This window comes from Lygodium microphyllum, chromosome 26, assembly GCF_053477565.2.
Source record: "Lygodium microphyllum isolate KBCC chromosome 26, Lygodium_microphyllum_v1.1.10, whole genome shotgun sequence".
NCBI lineage: Eukaryota > Viridiplantae > Streptophyta > Polypodiopsida > Schizaeales > Lygodiaceae > Lygodium > Lygodium microphyllum.
Window position 1 is genome coordinate 53,377,522 of NC_141160.1, and position 17,775 is coordinate 53,395,296.

The 17,775-nt window shown below is 44.3% G+C and overlaps 1 protein-coding gene across 2 annotated transcripts in view; it reads right to left on the reverse strand.

Moving 5' to 3' along the window:
- Nucleotides 1-16,681, reverse strand: part of LOC148013277 (alpha/beta-Hydrolases superfamily protein) — a 61,643-nt gene extending 44,962 nt beyond the window's left edge. The window contains exons 1-2 of one of the 2 annotated variants that reach the window (XM_087668281.1): nt 16,432-16,681; nt 16,238-16,349 (exon numbers count right to left, since the gene is read on the reverse strand). In XM_087668281.1, coding sequence (XP_087524407.1) covers nt 16,238-16,349; nt 16,432-16,582 — 263 coding nt within the window. In that variant the 5' untranslated portion in view covers nt 16,583-16,681. The remainder of the gene's footprint in view (nt 1-16,237; nt 16,350-16,431) is intronic. The other variant, XM_087668280.1, reaches the window with a different exon arrangement.
- Nucleotides 16,682-17,775: the final 1,094 nt, after the last annotated feature.

Sequence of the window (17,775 nt, forward strand, 5' to 3'; positions counted from 1 at the left end):
CTTGAGTTCATTCGTGCAAAGACCTTTTTAGCCCCATTGACACGCCGTTTTGCATATTTTGCAATACTTACAAGGCACCATGACCACCAATGGGATCTTGTATGGAGAGAGGGTCTCACTAAGAGGTTGGACAAATTTAGATTGGGCCAGTGATGGGATATTTTGCTAGCCTAAAACAGGCTTTTGTGTATGATGTACAATATTCTTTCTACCAGAAATAGTGTGTACAAGTGGCTAGGAACACAATGATAAGCATTGTTAGAAACACTTGAAAAAACTATAGCACTTGGTGTTGGTTTCAAGTCGTACTTGTTTTTGTTATTAATCTAAATTATCATGTGACGCTCTAATTACAAGGACTAATGAGGCATGAGCACTTAGCTCCTTCAGATGAATTGACACACCATAGACTCCTAGAGCTCTATAAGCAATGAAAGTGAGAGGAAGAGAAGGAACAACGTTTGACAATGTTTGGAGAAGAGAGACATATGGAGATATTAGCATGATACCTGGAGTAAGGATAAAAATTCAAGGCAATGGACACGAAACTCTTGATCATCTATATGCTACCATGAAAACTCATCCTTATACCAAAAAAAAGCCAACACTTTGATAACATGGAAATAAACACGAAGGAATGGTAAAATGTAAATATCCAAAATTTCAATTAGAAGGTTGGTGGGCTTCTATCCAGCACAATCAAGGACACATCTCGTAAAGGAATAATGGAGGGTGATGGTGCTGAAAATAGGAAGAACATGGAGACCATACACTCTTATGAAGTCCACACTAAATCTGCATTGTTGATAGACATAGAAAACTACTATGATTTCTTTTTGTTTTGAGAAGCCAGTATGATCAACATCAACATCAAGTTCTCTCCACGGCACCTTGGTGGTGGCTACACACCCACTACTGGGTATCCATGGTCCTATCTGAGTGTCATTGTTGTATCTACTATGATGAGTCATTGTTATTGTGTGTTGTACTATACTAGACTACTCATGATCTAAGAGAGGGCATTAGCAGACATTGTCAACAAATGACTGAAACTAGTCATGACCTAGTGGGCTCGGTGTGAAGATATGCTAGGGTTTGCACTAAGGAAACACAGCATGTATGACCAAGATTAAAACACAAAGACTCAAACAAAGACAAGCAAAACTCAAACCCTAAACGCAAAATGCAAAAAGTAAAAACTCAAAACTCAAACACAGAGACAAACATGCAAAAAGTAAAAACTCAAAACTCAAACACAGAGACAAACATAGAGAGAAGAAATTCTAAAGTGAATGAATGTTGTAAATGAATGTGAGAGTGTACAGAATGCCGAAGGGCAGAGCAATGTAGTGTCGGAGAGTGACATCCACCGGAAACGAATCTCAAGTGCAGTAACCACCGGTCGGAGATGAGAGAGTGCTCAATAATGAAGGGCAACAGGCTGGTCACTAGAACACGGCAGTTGGAGGCTGAAATCTAGTAAACGCAATAGTGTACCACCAGAGGAAGGCTGAAAACTGATCACCCGAGGTTGAGAACTGTCAGGCAATAACAAGAGAGGTGTTTCCTGATATAGACGGCCTATTGGACAACAAAAATGCAGGTATTGCAGCAATCGCACAGTGTAAGAGATAGCAGCAGCCTATTGCCTGGCACCAAATGCTAAAAATGCAAGCTGATCAAGTTCTATGATGGCACAGCATATGGAGACCTCCAACCATTACAGCAATGGCTGAAAACATGACGCCTAGGGCTGGATAGTGATGGGCTGTAGTCGGTGATGGTTGGACAGCAAATGGTAAGTGGCTGATAGCTGAAATCTGCACGGCAAAGTGAGAAACCTGCACACAAGGATGAGGCTAGCCTGTCTATTTATAGAGGTTGAAGGGTGCCCCAAAAAATTAGGGTTTTGGGGGACCGTTGAAACTCTCTCGAACCGCGCACCAAATTTGTGTTTTTCATTAATTAAGCATGTTTTGGGGTTGTTTAAAAATGCTAATCAGCTACTATAAAGCCTATTTTAGCTCAACACCCCCTCTTAGGCCCAAAATTGAACCTAAAAGGAAAGAACGGCAATGTTGACCCCAAGGCGTCTCACCCCAAAGTAGCCAAGGCATCGGACAAAGGGTGCATATTGGCTATCCAATGGCCTACCAAGACTACAAAGGCGATGATTATCTTACCAAGGGAGTCCAAGTAATCACCCCAAAGAGGACAGGGCATCGGACAAAGGGTACTCGTCGACTGCCCAATGGCCTTCCAAGCCCTATAAAGGCAGATGGAATCACATTGAACTTTTTTTTTAAATTGGTGGTGGAAAGTTAATTTTAGGGGTACAAGCCAATTAAGTAATAGGAACCTAGAAGACGGGAGTAGGGATGGTGCACTCAACACACCAAAAAACACTACAAGCTTATCCAACCACTCGAGGATGTCGATGACAAGTGAAAGGATGATAAAGTATCATAGGAAAAAGGATGGTGTTGTAATCCACCAATGGAAACAACTTAGGATCCATGCAGTGGTGCTCTGCACAATGAGATGCATAGTATGCTACATGTTGAAGAATACTCATGCAACAGGTGCCACTTGGACAATGTCCCTCGTGGAAAATTTATTCACTTGCCCAAGTGCCCTAGTACAAAGATAATGAAATCAAGCAATGCATAGCGAAAGATACAACGGGGGGGAAGACTAATGTCAAAGACAAGTGCCAAAACTTATAGAATACCAAGAAGGGTAGGAATCCCCTCTCAACCTAGATATCAATGCCAAAGAAGGAAGATAAGCTTGAGGATGTCGATCTTCGTGTGGTGCCAAGAACCATGTGGATAAAGATGATAAAGTATCCCTACTAAAAGAGCACGAATAGAAGTCACCGCCATGATAGCATCAAGAGAGATTATGTATCATCCGCCGCGAGAGATAAAGCCTCCATACTGGTAGAAGAGCAAATCTCCAAGTAGATGGAACCATGAAAGGAACAGTACACATCTCCTCTCTCTACCTCGAGAAGGATTGGTGCAAGCCTGCATGTTAGCCCTACACTGAGATACAAAACCTTGCAAAAGAGATTAAAAATCTGCAAGCACAAATGTGAGTAATGAGATACTCCAAAAAACAAAACTGAAAATAAAAGAAAGCAATGATAAGTGCAATGCTATGAGTATGTAAGTATGCAGCGAAAGTCTAAAAAAGGAAAGGCCAAGTGTGTGGCCACCATCGCATAGGGCGAGGTGGGAAAGTATTCCTAGAAGGTGCAATGGATGTTCTAGGAATGGATGCGTAAAGTGCAATAGGTAAGCCACTAGCAAACCAATCAACCAATCCTTTAGGAGTAGTGAAGAAGATAGGTTGTTGAGATTGTCAACGTGCCACATATCCAATAGCCGCTTTGGTAGATGGAATAGATAGTGCAGCAACAGAAGGCATAACCCCACTGGACTAGCCAGCCGGAGTGGAGACAGTCGCAGCAATCTGCGATGGTTTTCTAGAAGAAAGACCTTGGGCCTTGGTACAACACTCCTCATTCACATGGCCTGACCTCCAACAGTATGTGCAAAACCTATTTTTCTTAGAGATTTACTGCCAAAGGAGTCGTGTTTCTTTGGTTCCATCGAAGAAAGTGGTGTCACCCTTGTTTTGGCTTGCCTTCGTATCTTGCAAGTTTTTTGTCATGGTTGGTTTTCCCTCTCAAAAAAGAGGCAACCAATCCTCACTCCTCTGAATGGATATATCCTGTAGCAACCTTATAGGAGATTTCAAATGCCCAGATTGAGCAAAGGATACGGTTGGTAACTTCAACTTAGCCATTGGCTCTAGGATAGTAGGGTGTGGACTTATGATGGCATATCTTATAAAGATCTGTCAGCTCTTCCATAATCTTGTTTAGAAAGTAAGTGCCTCTGTCATTGACTAGCTCTAGGGGACTACCAAAGCAAGTGATGATATTCTCATACAAAAACAGGGCCACGTTGTTACCATCATCTCGTTTGAGAGCTTTGGCTTCATGCCATTTCGTCACATAGTCCGTACATACTAAGTATTCTCTATTGGAGATGGCTCCTAAGTGCAATAATCACTAGTTGGAGAAGAAGCTAATGAGGAAAAATACTGAAAACACATAAATGAGTTATTATAGATGAAAACATAGATCGAGATGATGCCCAAAACTACGAAACGCAACAGCTAGAGACTGGAGTAGGAAAAATGTTGAAAACACATAAATTAGTTGCTATAGATGAAAACATTGTGAGAGTGCGCTGCGGAAGAAGGAATACAAACACGGAGGGAGAGAGAGAGAGAAAGCAGAAAATAAGGAACAGAAATCTGCACTGACTGAAATGAATGCTGAATACAAACGGAAAGCCGGAAGGAGACTGATCAATCCCTGCACGCAGCCCACAGCGTCAGTGAGGGCACCAGATCAGGCTGATGATGATGGCAGCACCACCACGGGGGAGAAGGAGTGTCGGAATCTGCAAGAAGACAAGTGATCAAGTGGGGAGGGGGGCTGCCTATAAATAGGCAAAAGAACAAACCCTAAAAATGCCCTAAAATGGGCGCCCCACATCAGTGACCAAAAAAGTGGCCGGGCACCAAGTGGGCTGCCCACTAAAAGAGGCCAAAAAGAAATGCACATCCTAAGACAGCCAATCGAGAGTGACTAGCCTCCCCCATCATAACACATGACAGACATGTCAGAGCTCCTAATGTCCTCGTCTGACTCAGACTGAGGCTCACAGGCAGGAGATGACAAGGCATGACAAACATGACTGCTAACACCCCCTCTCAGATCCTGGATGTGGCTGAAGGCCAAGGGAGAAACAGATCCTGGGGTGGCAAGAGAAATGCCAAGGTCGATGAAGTCCGTCGATGTAGACTGCCGCTGAAGGAGCTCCTCACGATCCTGGGAATCCCCCCTCTAAAACTCTAGGGGCCAGGGAATCCACCGCTAAAAGGGATGGGGGGTACGAGGGAACCACCGGAGGAGAAGGTGGGGGATGGGAAGGAGCCTGTGGAATAGAAGGTGCATAAGCGGGAACGGGTGTAGCAATAGACTGCCTCGGAGGACCCTGCATCAAAGAAGGGGAATGGAGCCTGTAAAGCCCGCTTTCCTGCCAACCTGTAGATAATACAGCTCCTGTAAAAGAATCCTCAATAACAACGGCATGCTCGGTGAAGATCACTCGTGTGCCAAGCCTCCTAAGGCCATAAACTGAGAGGAGGGGAAGGCCCAAATCCGGAACATGTAGGGCCTGTGAAAAGGAGCTCGAAGGTCGGTCGGTAAACAAAGGCAAGGTGCCAACACCACTAATAGGCACCGAGAAAATGTCACCAACAGTGACTGAACCCTCTTAGGGACGGAGATCCTGTAACAAATCACCTCGGGGAGTCATATGACTCGAAGCACCACTGTCCACTAACCAAGGCTGCGCAGAAGACACTGCAGCCACGGAAGAAGGATCCTCCTCCAAAGCATGGATATAAAGGAACACTGACTCATGGGTAACAGCTGGTGTAGAGGTAGAAGAAGGCTCCGATGTAGATCCACCCTTCGCTCCCGGACAAAGGTGAGGGTACTTCTCCCAGCATTTCTCCTCGGGATGTGTCCCTTTCCCACAGTGTGGGCACTTCGGTCTCTCTGAATCTGAGTCAGAGCCTGAAGAACTGTCCTTCTTCTTAGCCTTTGACTTCTTATTCTTCTTCTGCCCTCCCGAACCTGCAACAAAGGCTCTAGTGGAGTCGGATCCACTAGCACTGACCTCTCTGAGTCGTTCGTCATGCTCCAAGACAAGCTAGGCACGGGTCCTCGAGGTAAGAAGGCTGGTGTAGAAGACATCAAACCGAGGCGATGGCACCTGAGTCAAGAGAATCATAGCCATGTCTTCAGAAGATATCGTCCGACCGAGGGATGCAAGCTCATCCCTCATATCCTGTAATCTGTTGATGTGGTCCTTCATGGAAGGACTATCATCAATAGCGAGCATCCGCAACTTCTTTTCGAGAGATATCCGGTGGACAAACGTCTTCTATTGATAGAGAGACGCGAGCTTTCTCCACACATCTGCTGCAGTCTTCAACCTGTGAACATGAACAAGGACAGAATCTTGCAAACTCAGAAAGAGGAAAGATCTGCCTCTAGAATTGAGCCGATCCCATAAGGCTGCACGATCCATAGATGTCCCATCTGTAGGATCCACCTTAGGCCGGGGAATAGGAACAGAAACAAGCTCCCAAAGATCGAAGGAGTCCAAGATACACTCCACCTTGCAGGACCATAGAGAAAAGTTGGAGCCATCCAACTGGTCCTCTTTGGGCAGCTGAGGAAGTACGGGTACCTGTACAAGGGGTACCAAAGGCTGCATCTTCGGCCCACTGGAAGGGGCTCGCTGAGGTACATAAATAGAAGGGGAACGGGAAAAGGGAATAGACTCCGGACGACGGTCCTCGTGATAGAAATCATGCCTCCGTTCAGATGAGTGTCGAGACAAAAGCTCGTCATCTGAGTCATCAAAGCCCGTAAACCGATGAGAAGACATCTTCGATATCTACAAACACCAAAACACAACAAGGGAAGGTTGCCGGTGCCGAAACACAAACACCAAAAGCTCCTGAGCTGGCCGCCTTGCACAGAACGCAAGGATGATGTCAAACGCAAGTACTAACGATGCAATCACCACAGAAAAACAACCGCCTGCCTCAAAATGCAAGTAGGAATGAGGTCGCCAGCTTGGAGAAGTGCCGCCAGAGGTTGAACGCAGCCACAGAAGCTGAAAACGCAGCTTGGTGGAGTGTCGCCCAGCTAGAGGAGGACCGCCCAGGCTGAAAACGCAGATTTGGGGATGACGCTAGCAGCAAACACAAATAGGTTGACACCAAAACAGGCCGCCTTGATCAAGGAGATGGTGCAGAAGGTGACGCCTCAGCTGTTGGAGACGTCTTGACCAGCAAACGCAAGGTTGTGGGTGTTCTCCCGCGTAGATCTTAGCTCCGTGTACTCTCCTTCGGCTCTGATACCATGTGAGAGTGCGCTGCGGAAGAAGGAATACGAACACGGAGGGAGAGAGAGAGAGAGAAAGCAGAAAATAAGGAACAGAAATCTGCACTGACTGAAATGAATGCTGAATACAAACGGGAAGCCGGAAGGAGACTGATCAATCCCTGCACGCAGCCCACAGCGTCAGTGAGGGCACCAGATCAGGCTGATGATGATGGCAGCACCACCACGGGGGAGAAGGAGTGTCGGAATCTGCAAGAAGATAAGTGATCAAGTGGGGAGGGGGGCTGCCTATAAATAGGCAAAAGAACAAACCCTAAAAATGCCCTAAAATGGGCGCCCCACATCAGTGACCAAAAAAGTGGCCGGGCAGCCAGTGGCTGCCCACTAAAAGAGGCCAAAAAGAAATGCACATCCTAAGACAACCAGTCGAGAGTGACTAGCCTCCCCCATCATAACACATGACAGACATGTCAGAGCTCCTAATGTCCTCGTCTGACTCAGACTGAGGCTCACAGGCAGGAGATGACAAGGCATGACAAACATGACTGCTAACAAACATAGATCAAGATGATGCCCAAAACTACAAAACGCAACAGCTAGAGACTGGAGTAGGTATCATGATATGGTAGTTAGGGTGGCCCAATAGCAATCCCTCAAAGTGAACCGGTCCGGTGGCTAGGCAATGATGAGGCATAGCGCAACTTGCAACAGTGATGGTGTTAGGTAGTAGTTATGACTAGTGGGTTGGGTCATACCAAGAAGATGGAAACGCTAATGAAGCTCTCTAGAAGCTAGCAACAATAAATTGGCTTGCTTGAATAACAAACATAGTAGTTTGGATGAAGACAACAATTGGAGTGCCTCGAATAGGTACTAAAAAAGTCATGGAGGCTGAAGATGAAAATGATGGAGAATGATAACAATTGAAGACTCATTGGGTGGAATGTGTGGGATAGTAAAAGCAATGACAAACTTTGTTATTAGAGATGGGAATGCTAATGAAGTTCTCTAGAAGCTGGTAACAATAGGTTGGCTTGCTTGGATAGCAAACATAGTGGTTTGGATGAAGATGACAATAATTGGAGTGCCTCGAGTAGGTATTGTAGTCATGGAGGCTGAAGATGATGATGATGGAGAATGATAACAACTGAAGACTCGTTGAGTGGAATGTGTGGGATGGCACAAAGGATGACACTCTATTTTTAGAGATGGAACCAACCGAAGTTTTAGATTTTGCTTATGGAACATTGAAACACACTCAATACATTTGAGTTTTGGGATCGTTTAATGAGCTTAATAAAAGGTTTAATGTTAATGCACCTTCTTTGTCTCAATTACCCCTATTAAGCTTGAAGCTTGAACCAAGAGGGACTCCTAAGAAAAGCTCACCCCTTCTACCCTAAGTTTTACTCCAAAGCTCACAAATCACAAAACAGAGAGCATATATATAGCCATCCACGTGTTGATGATGAACTAACGATGAAGAGATACATGGGTGACTGGACTGTAGGTGGAGATATACTCGGGATTTAAAGTGAGCAAGGTGCTCATGGGTGTCCTATGCAATGAAATATGTAGAATGTTGATGTCAAGGGCAAGAAGACAATGCTAAAACTTGTATGTACCAAATGATGTGTAGGAACCCCCTCTCAACCATGGATTACAATATTGAAGGAGCTTGATGTTGGTCTTCGTGTTAGTGTTCATGGTCATCTCTTGATCTACATTGAGTTAGTGAGGGACATTAGGAGCTCTGTTCAAATCCATTCATTTTGGTCAATTTTGGTCTTATTGTCCTTTGTTCCTATTTTTGGGCATTATCCATCTTTTTGGTGTGGGGTGCCACCCAAGAGTATTTTGAGTGTCTCTTTACGGTTACACCACCCAAGCGTACGTTAAGAGTTTCTTTCCTAAATATAAGCACACTTTTTAGTTGGTCATTATCAGAAAAGTATGCAACAAGAGAAGCAAAGAGACATTATTGTAATAAATTGTAGGAACATGAAGAACAAAGAAGAACACTGCAAGAACACCAAAACTCAAAGAGAATATACTTGGAAAATGAAATCCATAACCAAGGCTCAAGAACAATACAAAGACTTAGGTATTGAGTCACCGGCAATGTGCAAAGTCTCCCTTTGTCCACTTGGAAGCAATTGTGGTGAAGGACATCTATTTAATGACTTTTTGACAGATGGAGAAGGATAGTCTATAAATAGGCCAAAAAATTGTTAGATAGGATGACTAATTGGCCAGCAAAAGAAACACCCAAAAACATGGGTCGGTCAGCTACAAAATACTATGGTATAAAAATAGAAATGTAATTGACTACATAGACTCGTACACCCATGCGATATATTGCTATTCTTACCTTCTCACTTCTAGCACCCTCATTGTAGCTACACATTGTAGCACGTGGAGGGGTTGATCATTGTACTCAGCTTTGATATAGTATTAAGTTGAGTACTCTCTTTATTGTCCTCATTGTCTCTTCTTGCTGGAGTGTTCCTCTTCTGCTACAACCTCTCACATGGTATCATCTATTGTGCTAAGAAATTCACTTAGTCACTTAAACAACCCCAAAACATGCTTATTTTAGGCTTATTTTAGCCAAAACCCTAAAATGGGGAGCGGATCGAGAGAGTTAAGTGGAAGAGGATCTAGAACCCTAATTTTCTATAAATTGGCAACCAGCCCTCCACTCTTCCCTCAATCTCATTTTTGCAGATTTCAGGTGTTTCAACGTGCTGCCCACACCCCGTTCGCGGAAAACATCTTAGCCGAAGCTGTCCATTGCTGTCTCCATCAGTTGGCACCTGATTTCCAGCCCTCTTCACGCAGTTTGGAGCTGATTTCAATCAGGCGACTACTGTTCCTGTGCAAACCTGCTGCCGTACACCCTGCCACGTCATCACAGTCCTGTTGCCTACGTTTTCAGTCTTTCTCTCTCCTGCAGGCTGTCATGCCTGCGTTTTTAGTCTTTCTCTAACCTGCTGCCTACTTTTTTAGTCTTTCTCTCTCCTGCAGGCTGTCTTGCCTGTGTTTTAATTATTTCTCACCTGCTGCCTACGTTTTTAGTCTTTCTCTCTCCTACAAGTTGTCCTACCTGCGTTTTTAGTCTTTCTCTCACCTGCTGCCTGCGTTTTTAGTCTTTCTCTCTCCTCACTGCTATCTGCATCAAATCCAGCTTCTCACTGCAGCATTTGCTGGTGTTCGACATCCGGAGGCTGCCTTGCTGCGATTCGGGATCCATTCGGAGTACGACACACTCTCCAGCTCATTGCCCCTGCCCTGATCCTTGAGATACAAGAGTTCGAGGTTCAGTATTCATTCACTGCATAGTGTATTTGCTGCATGAGCATCATATTATTTAGTAGTTATATCACTTCATTCATTCACTGTGTTCATTGTCTCTGAGTTACCCTAACCCTAACTGTGTTCTTTTATCAGTCTGTGCTTTGTCGTACGGTTTCTGTTTATATTTCTGTGTTAGGGTATTTCTTAACATGGTATCAAAGCCTAGTACTCTCTGAGAAACCTAGGCCTTTTATCTGAAAGCTCTTCACGAGAAGCAAGAACAACAGTAGGTTCAAATGACTTTGAACACAACAACACCGATTCAGTCTCCAAAACCAACTATGCTGAGAACCGAGCGAGAGTAGGCCGATCAGCTTGCTCCACAACGTTCTGACATCGTGGAAGACACTTCTAATTACATGAAAGAAAAGCTAGGCAAGCTGTCCAATGAAGAATTCAAACTAATCACAGCTTATCGACGAATGAAGATGAAGGAGATCGACCGACGGATTGCCCTTCAAGAAAATCTCCTAAATGAAGGTATGCATGAATTTCTCTTCAGATTTTGCGTATAAGTCTGATGATGTTGTAGGGCCGTTGAGATCTCTATCAGGGATGAGCCCCCCTATTGGAAAACAAGACCCGGAGTATGTTCATTCATTTCATCCACTTCCATCCACTCCAATACAAGGTACGTTAGATTCATCTTTTGTGCCTTCTTCTTTCTCTTCTTCTGCTTTGCAATATTCTGGTAAAGATCACGTGGAAGAAAGAGTATAGTCTGTTGACTACGGAAAAGGTCCTCTTGAGGACCAATTCTTGTATGTTAACACACGTCGTGGGGATTATAAGAAAAAGCCAGGTACCTCTTCTTCTAACCTTCCTTCTTTTCAGTCTACTTCACAAAATCAGAATGAATTTGGTGTTCCTTTTTCTTCATTGCATGGTACATCATCTTCACATTTTCATTTCCAATCATTAAATGATAAAAATGAACAAACACCTCATTTTCAAAACCCACCCATCCCACCACATTCATCCGTTGCTTCTCCACTTTCATTCACTTTTCCATTTCAGACATCTTATATCGCACCGCACATCACACTAGGGGGTTATGGAAACATAGGCACATCCTTTAGGACCTCATCCTTACCTCTGTCGGGTGGTGTTCCACCTACTTCACACACACTTTCGAGATCGTTGCAGCTTGGGTACCCCCCCCAGTCTCTCCCGAGTGTGGATGAGTTGACTCCACAGTTTGCCTCCATGGCTTTCCCTGGTGGGCCTTCTAGTCATACTATTATACCCCAGCCTCACTTTGGACAAGGCTTCTGTGTCCCAGTGCCTTCACATACACCGGCACCTTATGAAAACATTCATGTTCCACTGCCTCCGCCTCAATCGGCACTCATTGGACACTCACAACCTATTTCTGCCTACCCATCTTTTCCCTCTCCTTCTTCTTATCGGACACATCTACCTCCACCATCTTACCCTTCACAATCTTATTCCCCACATCCATCTTACTCTACCTACTCGACACCTCATGGTTCTAGCTCGTCTTCTGCCAAGCATGCATTCAATGACAAGACTCATTTTAGCGGGTCAGACTTTACTACTTGGTCGAACTTGATGAGACATGTCTTGACTCCCAGAACCTATGGGATCTTGTACAGGGGTTGGAACCCCAACCCGATCCCACACTTATTCCATGTGAGGTTGTCCGCTCATGGAAGGCTAGGAATGCCTCCACTATTGTCGAGCTCATGCACGACTTGATGCCTGAGTTTCATTCTCAGCTTCAGCATTTGACTTAGCGCCAGAGCGATGGGCACACTTGACCGATCGCTATGCGACTCGGGATAGGACCCGTCGTATTAATCTTGACCATGAGCTTCAGCTTTTCAAAATCACTGACTGGGATGACTTGAAAGTCAAGTTGGCTGAGTTTCGGCGTCTCCGAGCTGAATTCTCCACTACGGGGACTCCTGGGTCCTCTGATGATCAGGTCACATTGTTCCTAAACAAACTCCCTAGGAAATACTTCAATTTTGTGGAAGGTATACTTTCAAAACCTACCATACCTACATTCTATGAATTTGAGTATCAGCTGTTGCATTACGCACGATTGTTCGATCAATTTCATATGAATTCTTCTTTAGCAGGGGCTCTTGTTGCTCATTCTTAGAAAGGGCAACAAGGGAAGGGAAAACAAAACCAAACCTCCACTCAAAATCAAAATCAAAATCAAAAGCAAAATCAATCCGGGGAATCATAAGGAGCATCCCAATATCTCAAACCTGGGTGGTAGAATGTACCTAAAAAGAATAGGTATTGTCAACGTTGTCAAAAGGCTGTGGCCATTTTGATGACGAGTGTCAATCAAAGGCAAGGTACACAGCACCAAAACCTAAGTCTCAGACCCCCGCCCCTCAGTCGGGCAACCCCCTGCAAGGGAGGCAAGGTGATGGCAAGGGGCAATTTACAGGTCAGACTCACACTGCCACCACACACAGCCATCTCAGTCGACAACGTTCTCAACTCTAGAGGGCTTGTCTGACTGGTCTACAGAGGCCCACATCATCTCCATAGAGACATCAAATGCGAGTCTCGTCCATATTTGTGAGTTGCCTCTTGACAAGGTTACCACAGAGGCCCACTCAACACAGCCAAGCACTTCATCTCCTGTTTGGATCGTGGACAGTGGAGCTACACATCACATGACTCCTATAGAGGACATCTTTCATACTCAAGCCCCTGCAGCTGAGCAGATCCGCATAGAAAACAACTCCTCGGTCAAGATTTAGGCACAAGGTTGCGTCAGTTTTGGCACTGATAAGGGTCTAGATCTGGCTACACTGGATAATGTATATCATGCCTTTGAGCACCTTTGGGTCGAGGCTGTTAATACTTCGGTATACATCCTTAACCGATGCTCGACTGAGCTCTTCCTCAGAAGACCTTGTATGAGGCATTATTTGGCTCTCGACTTCTTATTTCCCACTTTAGAGTCTTCGAGTGTCATGCATGCACACACACGCCTAATGACAAGGCAGGAAAGCTCACTCCCCGAGCTGATCTTATTTTTGTGGGATATTCCTCTAAGGCGAAAGCCTATCGTTTGTTCAATCCTCAAACAAACAAGGTGATAGTTAGGCGGGATGCCATCTTTGACGAGAGGGATATTGTGCAATATTCTGCACCGGATTCCGATCCGATTCCTTCTTCCACATCATTGGAGATCGTGCCTACTGAGCCTAGTCTACTTTTCGCTCCTAAACTTCTCGCGGATTCTTTAGTTCTTAGGCCCCCTTCGCGCGACCTGTTACCTCGCTGGTACCAGCAGACCTTGCGGGATTCGGGGATCCTACCACCAAATTTCACTACGGAGGAACCTAGAAGATCTGACCAGCTTGCTTCTCAAGCATCATTTGCGTCGCTATTTACAGCTGATTACATAGCGCATTCTGAGCCGGATACATGGCAAAAGGCTCTTCAGCACCCTCAATGGCGAGCGACCATGGAGAAGGAGCTCAAGAGTATTGACCGAAATGAGACTTGGACATTGGAAGATCGTCCGAGCCACAAGAAAGTCATCCGAACAAAGTGGATTTTTAGGACTAAGCTAAAAGCTGATGGGACTTTAGACAAGTACAACGCTCGCCTTGTAGTGCAAGGGTTTCGACAAAAGCATGGCATTGATTATGAAGAGAACTCCCCAGCACCATGAAGATCCACCAGTCTTCTATGTTTTCTTGCTTGAGCCATACCATAGCTCACCACTAGAGGGAGGAGATCTAATCCCCCACCACATGTCTAGATTGAAGATCATGAAGAATTTGGGGTTGAACATATCTTAGACTCAAGGACCTCCTAAGGTCGATTGGAATACCTTGTTCACTAGAAAGGATATGACACTAATGATCGCACTTGGAAACCTACATAATATCTCCAAAGAGCACCTCTCGTTTCACAAGAGAAATCCAACAAAACTTGGACCAAACCACCAAGCCGCTCCTCGTGGAACTCGTCATTAGAGGAGAGGGTGATGTGACGGACATGTAATGATCAAGTGTATGGATTAACTCTTACTCATGCCATATGAATCCACACCCCATGCAAACGCACCTTTAATAGGGCATCCTTGTGCCAACCATTCGAAACCACCCTTGCCATGTCATCATAGAACCTTCGAAAAGATATGCCATGTCATCACATGCATCATCGATGATGTCATCATGGAACATTTTAGAATATCTTTAGCCGCTCTCCAACACCTATAAAAGGAGAGACTTGCTATAGAGCTCCTCAATCTTGCTAATGCCAATCTTAGGAGCTCAAGGAATTGAGACCTCTAAGTAAGTAACTTTGAGTTCCAGTTCTAGTTCTTGTCTAGTTATAGTATCTAGTATTGTCTTGTCTTTCATTATACTCATGTTGTCTTATCACCTTCTTATAATCTCATTGTACAAGATCTTGTCTAGTACTGTCTTGTATCTTGTTCATCCCTGTCGAGGAAAATCTTGTAATTCTAATAACTTGTATCCATATCTACGGTCCTGGGTTGTGGAATCCTTCATATCCTATCGAGTCTTATTGTCTACATCTATGGTTCCAAGTTATGGGATTTTCTATATCTTGTTAAGTTATCATTATACCTTATGTCCCTACGTGGGATTATCTTGAAATCAGAATTATTGTAAAGAATCTTGCATATAGTCTAGTCTCTCAAGCACAGTCTAGTGCTTCCACAATAGTCGATGCATCGTTAGGGAGAATACCGCTCTTTAACACTGTACCTTCCACATATCCCCACTTTACTACATTCTTCCACTTTGGATCGGTTATGATAGACATCCCCCTCACTACCCCCGAACACTCACAAAGTCCCCCACACGATCTTTTCAATACAACGATATCCGTTCTCTGCCTTTAAACTATCGTCACACATTCCTTGGATCACTTCTATACAAGAATTTCCATCTACTATTCCCTGTGTCCCTATCCCTCCACCTTAGGCTCCTTACGCAATTACCATACCCATACCCAATCCACCCATACCCACCTTTGGAGCCACTGTGTATACTTCTCGGATACATAGTGTGAGCACTCTAGGATACTCCGATTCCCCACCCTATCCCCCCCTATTCACCCTACCCCCATTACACACCTTTTCCATCTCCTAGCACTACCACTCTTGTTGCAATGGCCAAAAATACCTTCACAGATAAGACTCCTTTTAATGGTTCAAATTTCACCACTTGGTCGAACTTAATGCAAAAAGTACTTGAATCTCACGGACTTTGAGACCTCGACGTTGGTACCAAGCCTATGCTAGACCCTCGATTTGGCTCACCCTGATCACATCCATCAATGGAGAGCCGCAATGCCACAGCCAATATTGAGTTAATGCAAAGGTTACTTTCTGAGTTCCACTCTCAATTATAGTATTTTTCCCTTGCATCTAAGCATTGGACTCATCTCATTAACCGCTATGCAACATGAGATCACACTCGACATATCAATCTCGATTTTGAGCTTCAAGAGTTTTCCACGAAGCATCGCGCTCCAACACCTCCCTCAACCCACTCCCACAAGAGTCATCTAATCTACCTTGGAGCTTTGTGTGCATTTAGCATTTATTCTGTTTTATCAAATTCTCTTCTACCTTAATTTTTTGTTTTCTTACTTTGGTGTAAGTTATTTTGTTTTAGTCACGTCCATACATTCTATGCTTTCTCACTCAAAGGCCTAGCATATCTTTGCATCAGCCCCCTCAGTCAGTCCCTTATGTTCTCTCTCCCTCCATCCCCCCCCCCCCCCCCCCACACACACACACACACACACACACACACACTCTCTCTCTCTCTCTCTCTCTCTCTCTCTCTCTCTCGTGTCACAAATCTGATCTTTGCTCCATCATCCCACCACATGTACCTGCCACCAACGTCTCCAAGGCCATGTAGCCAAACGACAGTAGCCCGGTGCTCTCCTTTCGGTGGAATCACGTGAGTCCTTCCATACTGCAGCTTCTTCTTCGAGCGGAAGCCTGCATGTTTCCGAACAGTGGCTGAGGAACGCAAACAATCAGAAGGAGCTAAAAACTGTGAAGTTCTTCGACGACAACATACTTGTTGTGCTTGAAGAGGCTCTGGCAGCGGAAGAAGGAACCGAGTCCATGTGAAGGTAGCGTGCGTTAGGCCTGTTTTTATGCAGGTAGACAAATGAGCTATGGCGATGGAAGGCAGAGAGAGCAGTACGAGCTGAAAGCGGGGCGATCATTTGGGGAAGCTCGCTGGCCAACCAAGATGCTTGCCATTCACTCTTGTGTCATTATTACCTGAAACCTTTTCCTTCCAAACCTTTTCCTTCCAGGGACGCACCGGGCAGTCCTCACGACTAGGCCATTTCAAGGGAAACCGCCCCAGCGGAATAAGGGCAGGCCTTTGCATTTGAAAAAGTAATCTCCGTGTGATAAGTTTTACTATTACATTATTTTCGTTGTAGGTTTAGAAAGCTCCGAACTTTTAGAAGGTTTCTCAAATCTACTTCTTTTTCAAACCTTTTTTTAATTAAAATCTCCTCCTTTTCCATCCCCTCTTTCTCACTTGCAATGTTTCATTTTCTCTTCCCCCTCTCATGTGTAGAGCTTAGGTTCTCTCTCTCTCTCTCTCTCTCTCTCTCTCTCTCTCTCTCTCTCTCTCTCTCACAAAAATTAATTTAATGTCTTTTTACATAGTTTTTCGCACACTTTGAGAGAGACATAAAAGAAGAAGAAGAAGGAGAAGGATAGAAGAGAGAGGGGGAAAAGAGAAAAGAGAATAGTCTTTTTTAAATTAAACCATTTTTATATAGTTTTTTACTTAGGAAGAAAGACATAGAGGAAATATATAATTTGCAAGAGAGAGAAAATAGGGGGAGAGAAAGGAAAAGAGAGAAAATAGAAAAATAGAGAGAGAAGAAAATATATAGAGAGAGAAAAGAGAGCAAGAGAAAAAAACTTGAACAAGAAAGAGAGGAAAGGAAAAATAAGGGGGAGAGAGAGAGAGAGAGAGAGAGAGAGAGAGGGGGGGGGAGGGAGGGAGAGAAACCAATAGAAATGTTTAAAGAGCAAAAAAGAAAAGAGAGAGAGAGAGAGAGAGAGAAGGGGGGGAGGGAGCGAGGGAGAGAAACCAATAGAAATGTTTAAAGAGCAAAAAAGAAAGAAGAAGAGAGGGGGAACAGAGAGAAAGATAATTATTATAGAGATGAGAAATATAAAATTTAAGAGAGAGAAAGAGAGAGAGAGGAAAAGAAAAAAGGAAAAGAGAGGAGAGAGGGGGGAGAGAGATTGAAAGAAGAAAATGAGAGAGAAAAGAATAAGAAGAGAGAGAATTATAGAGAAAAGAAAAAAATTTAAAGAGAGAAGAAGAAAAAAAATGGAAAAAATAGGAGAAAGCAAGAAAAGAGAGAAGAGGGGGGAGAGAGAATAAAAG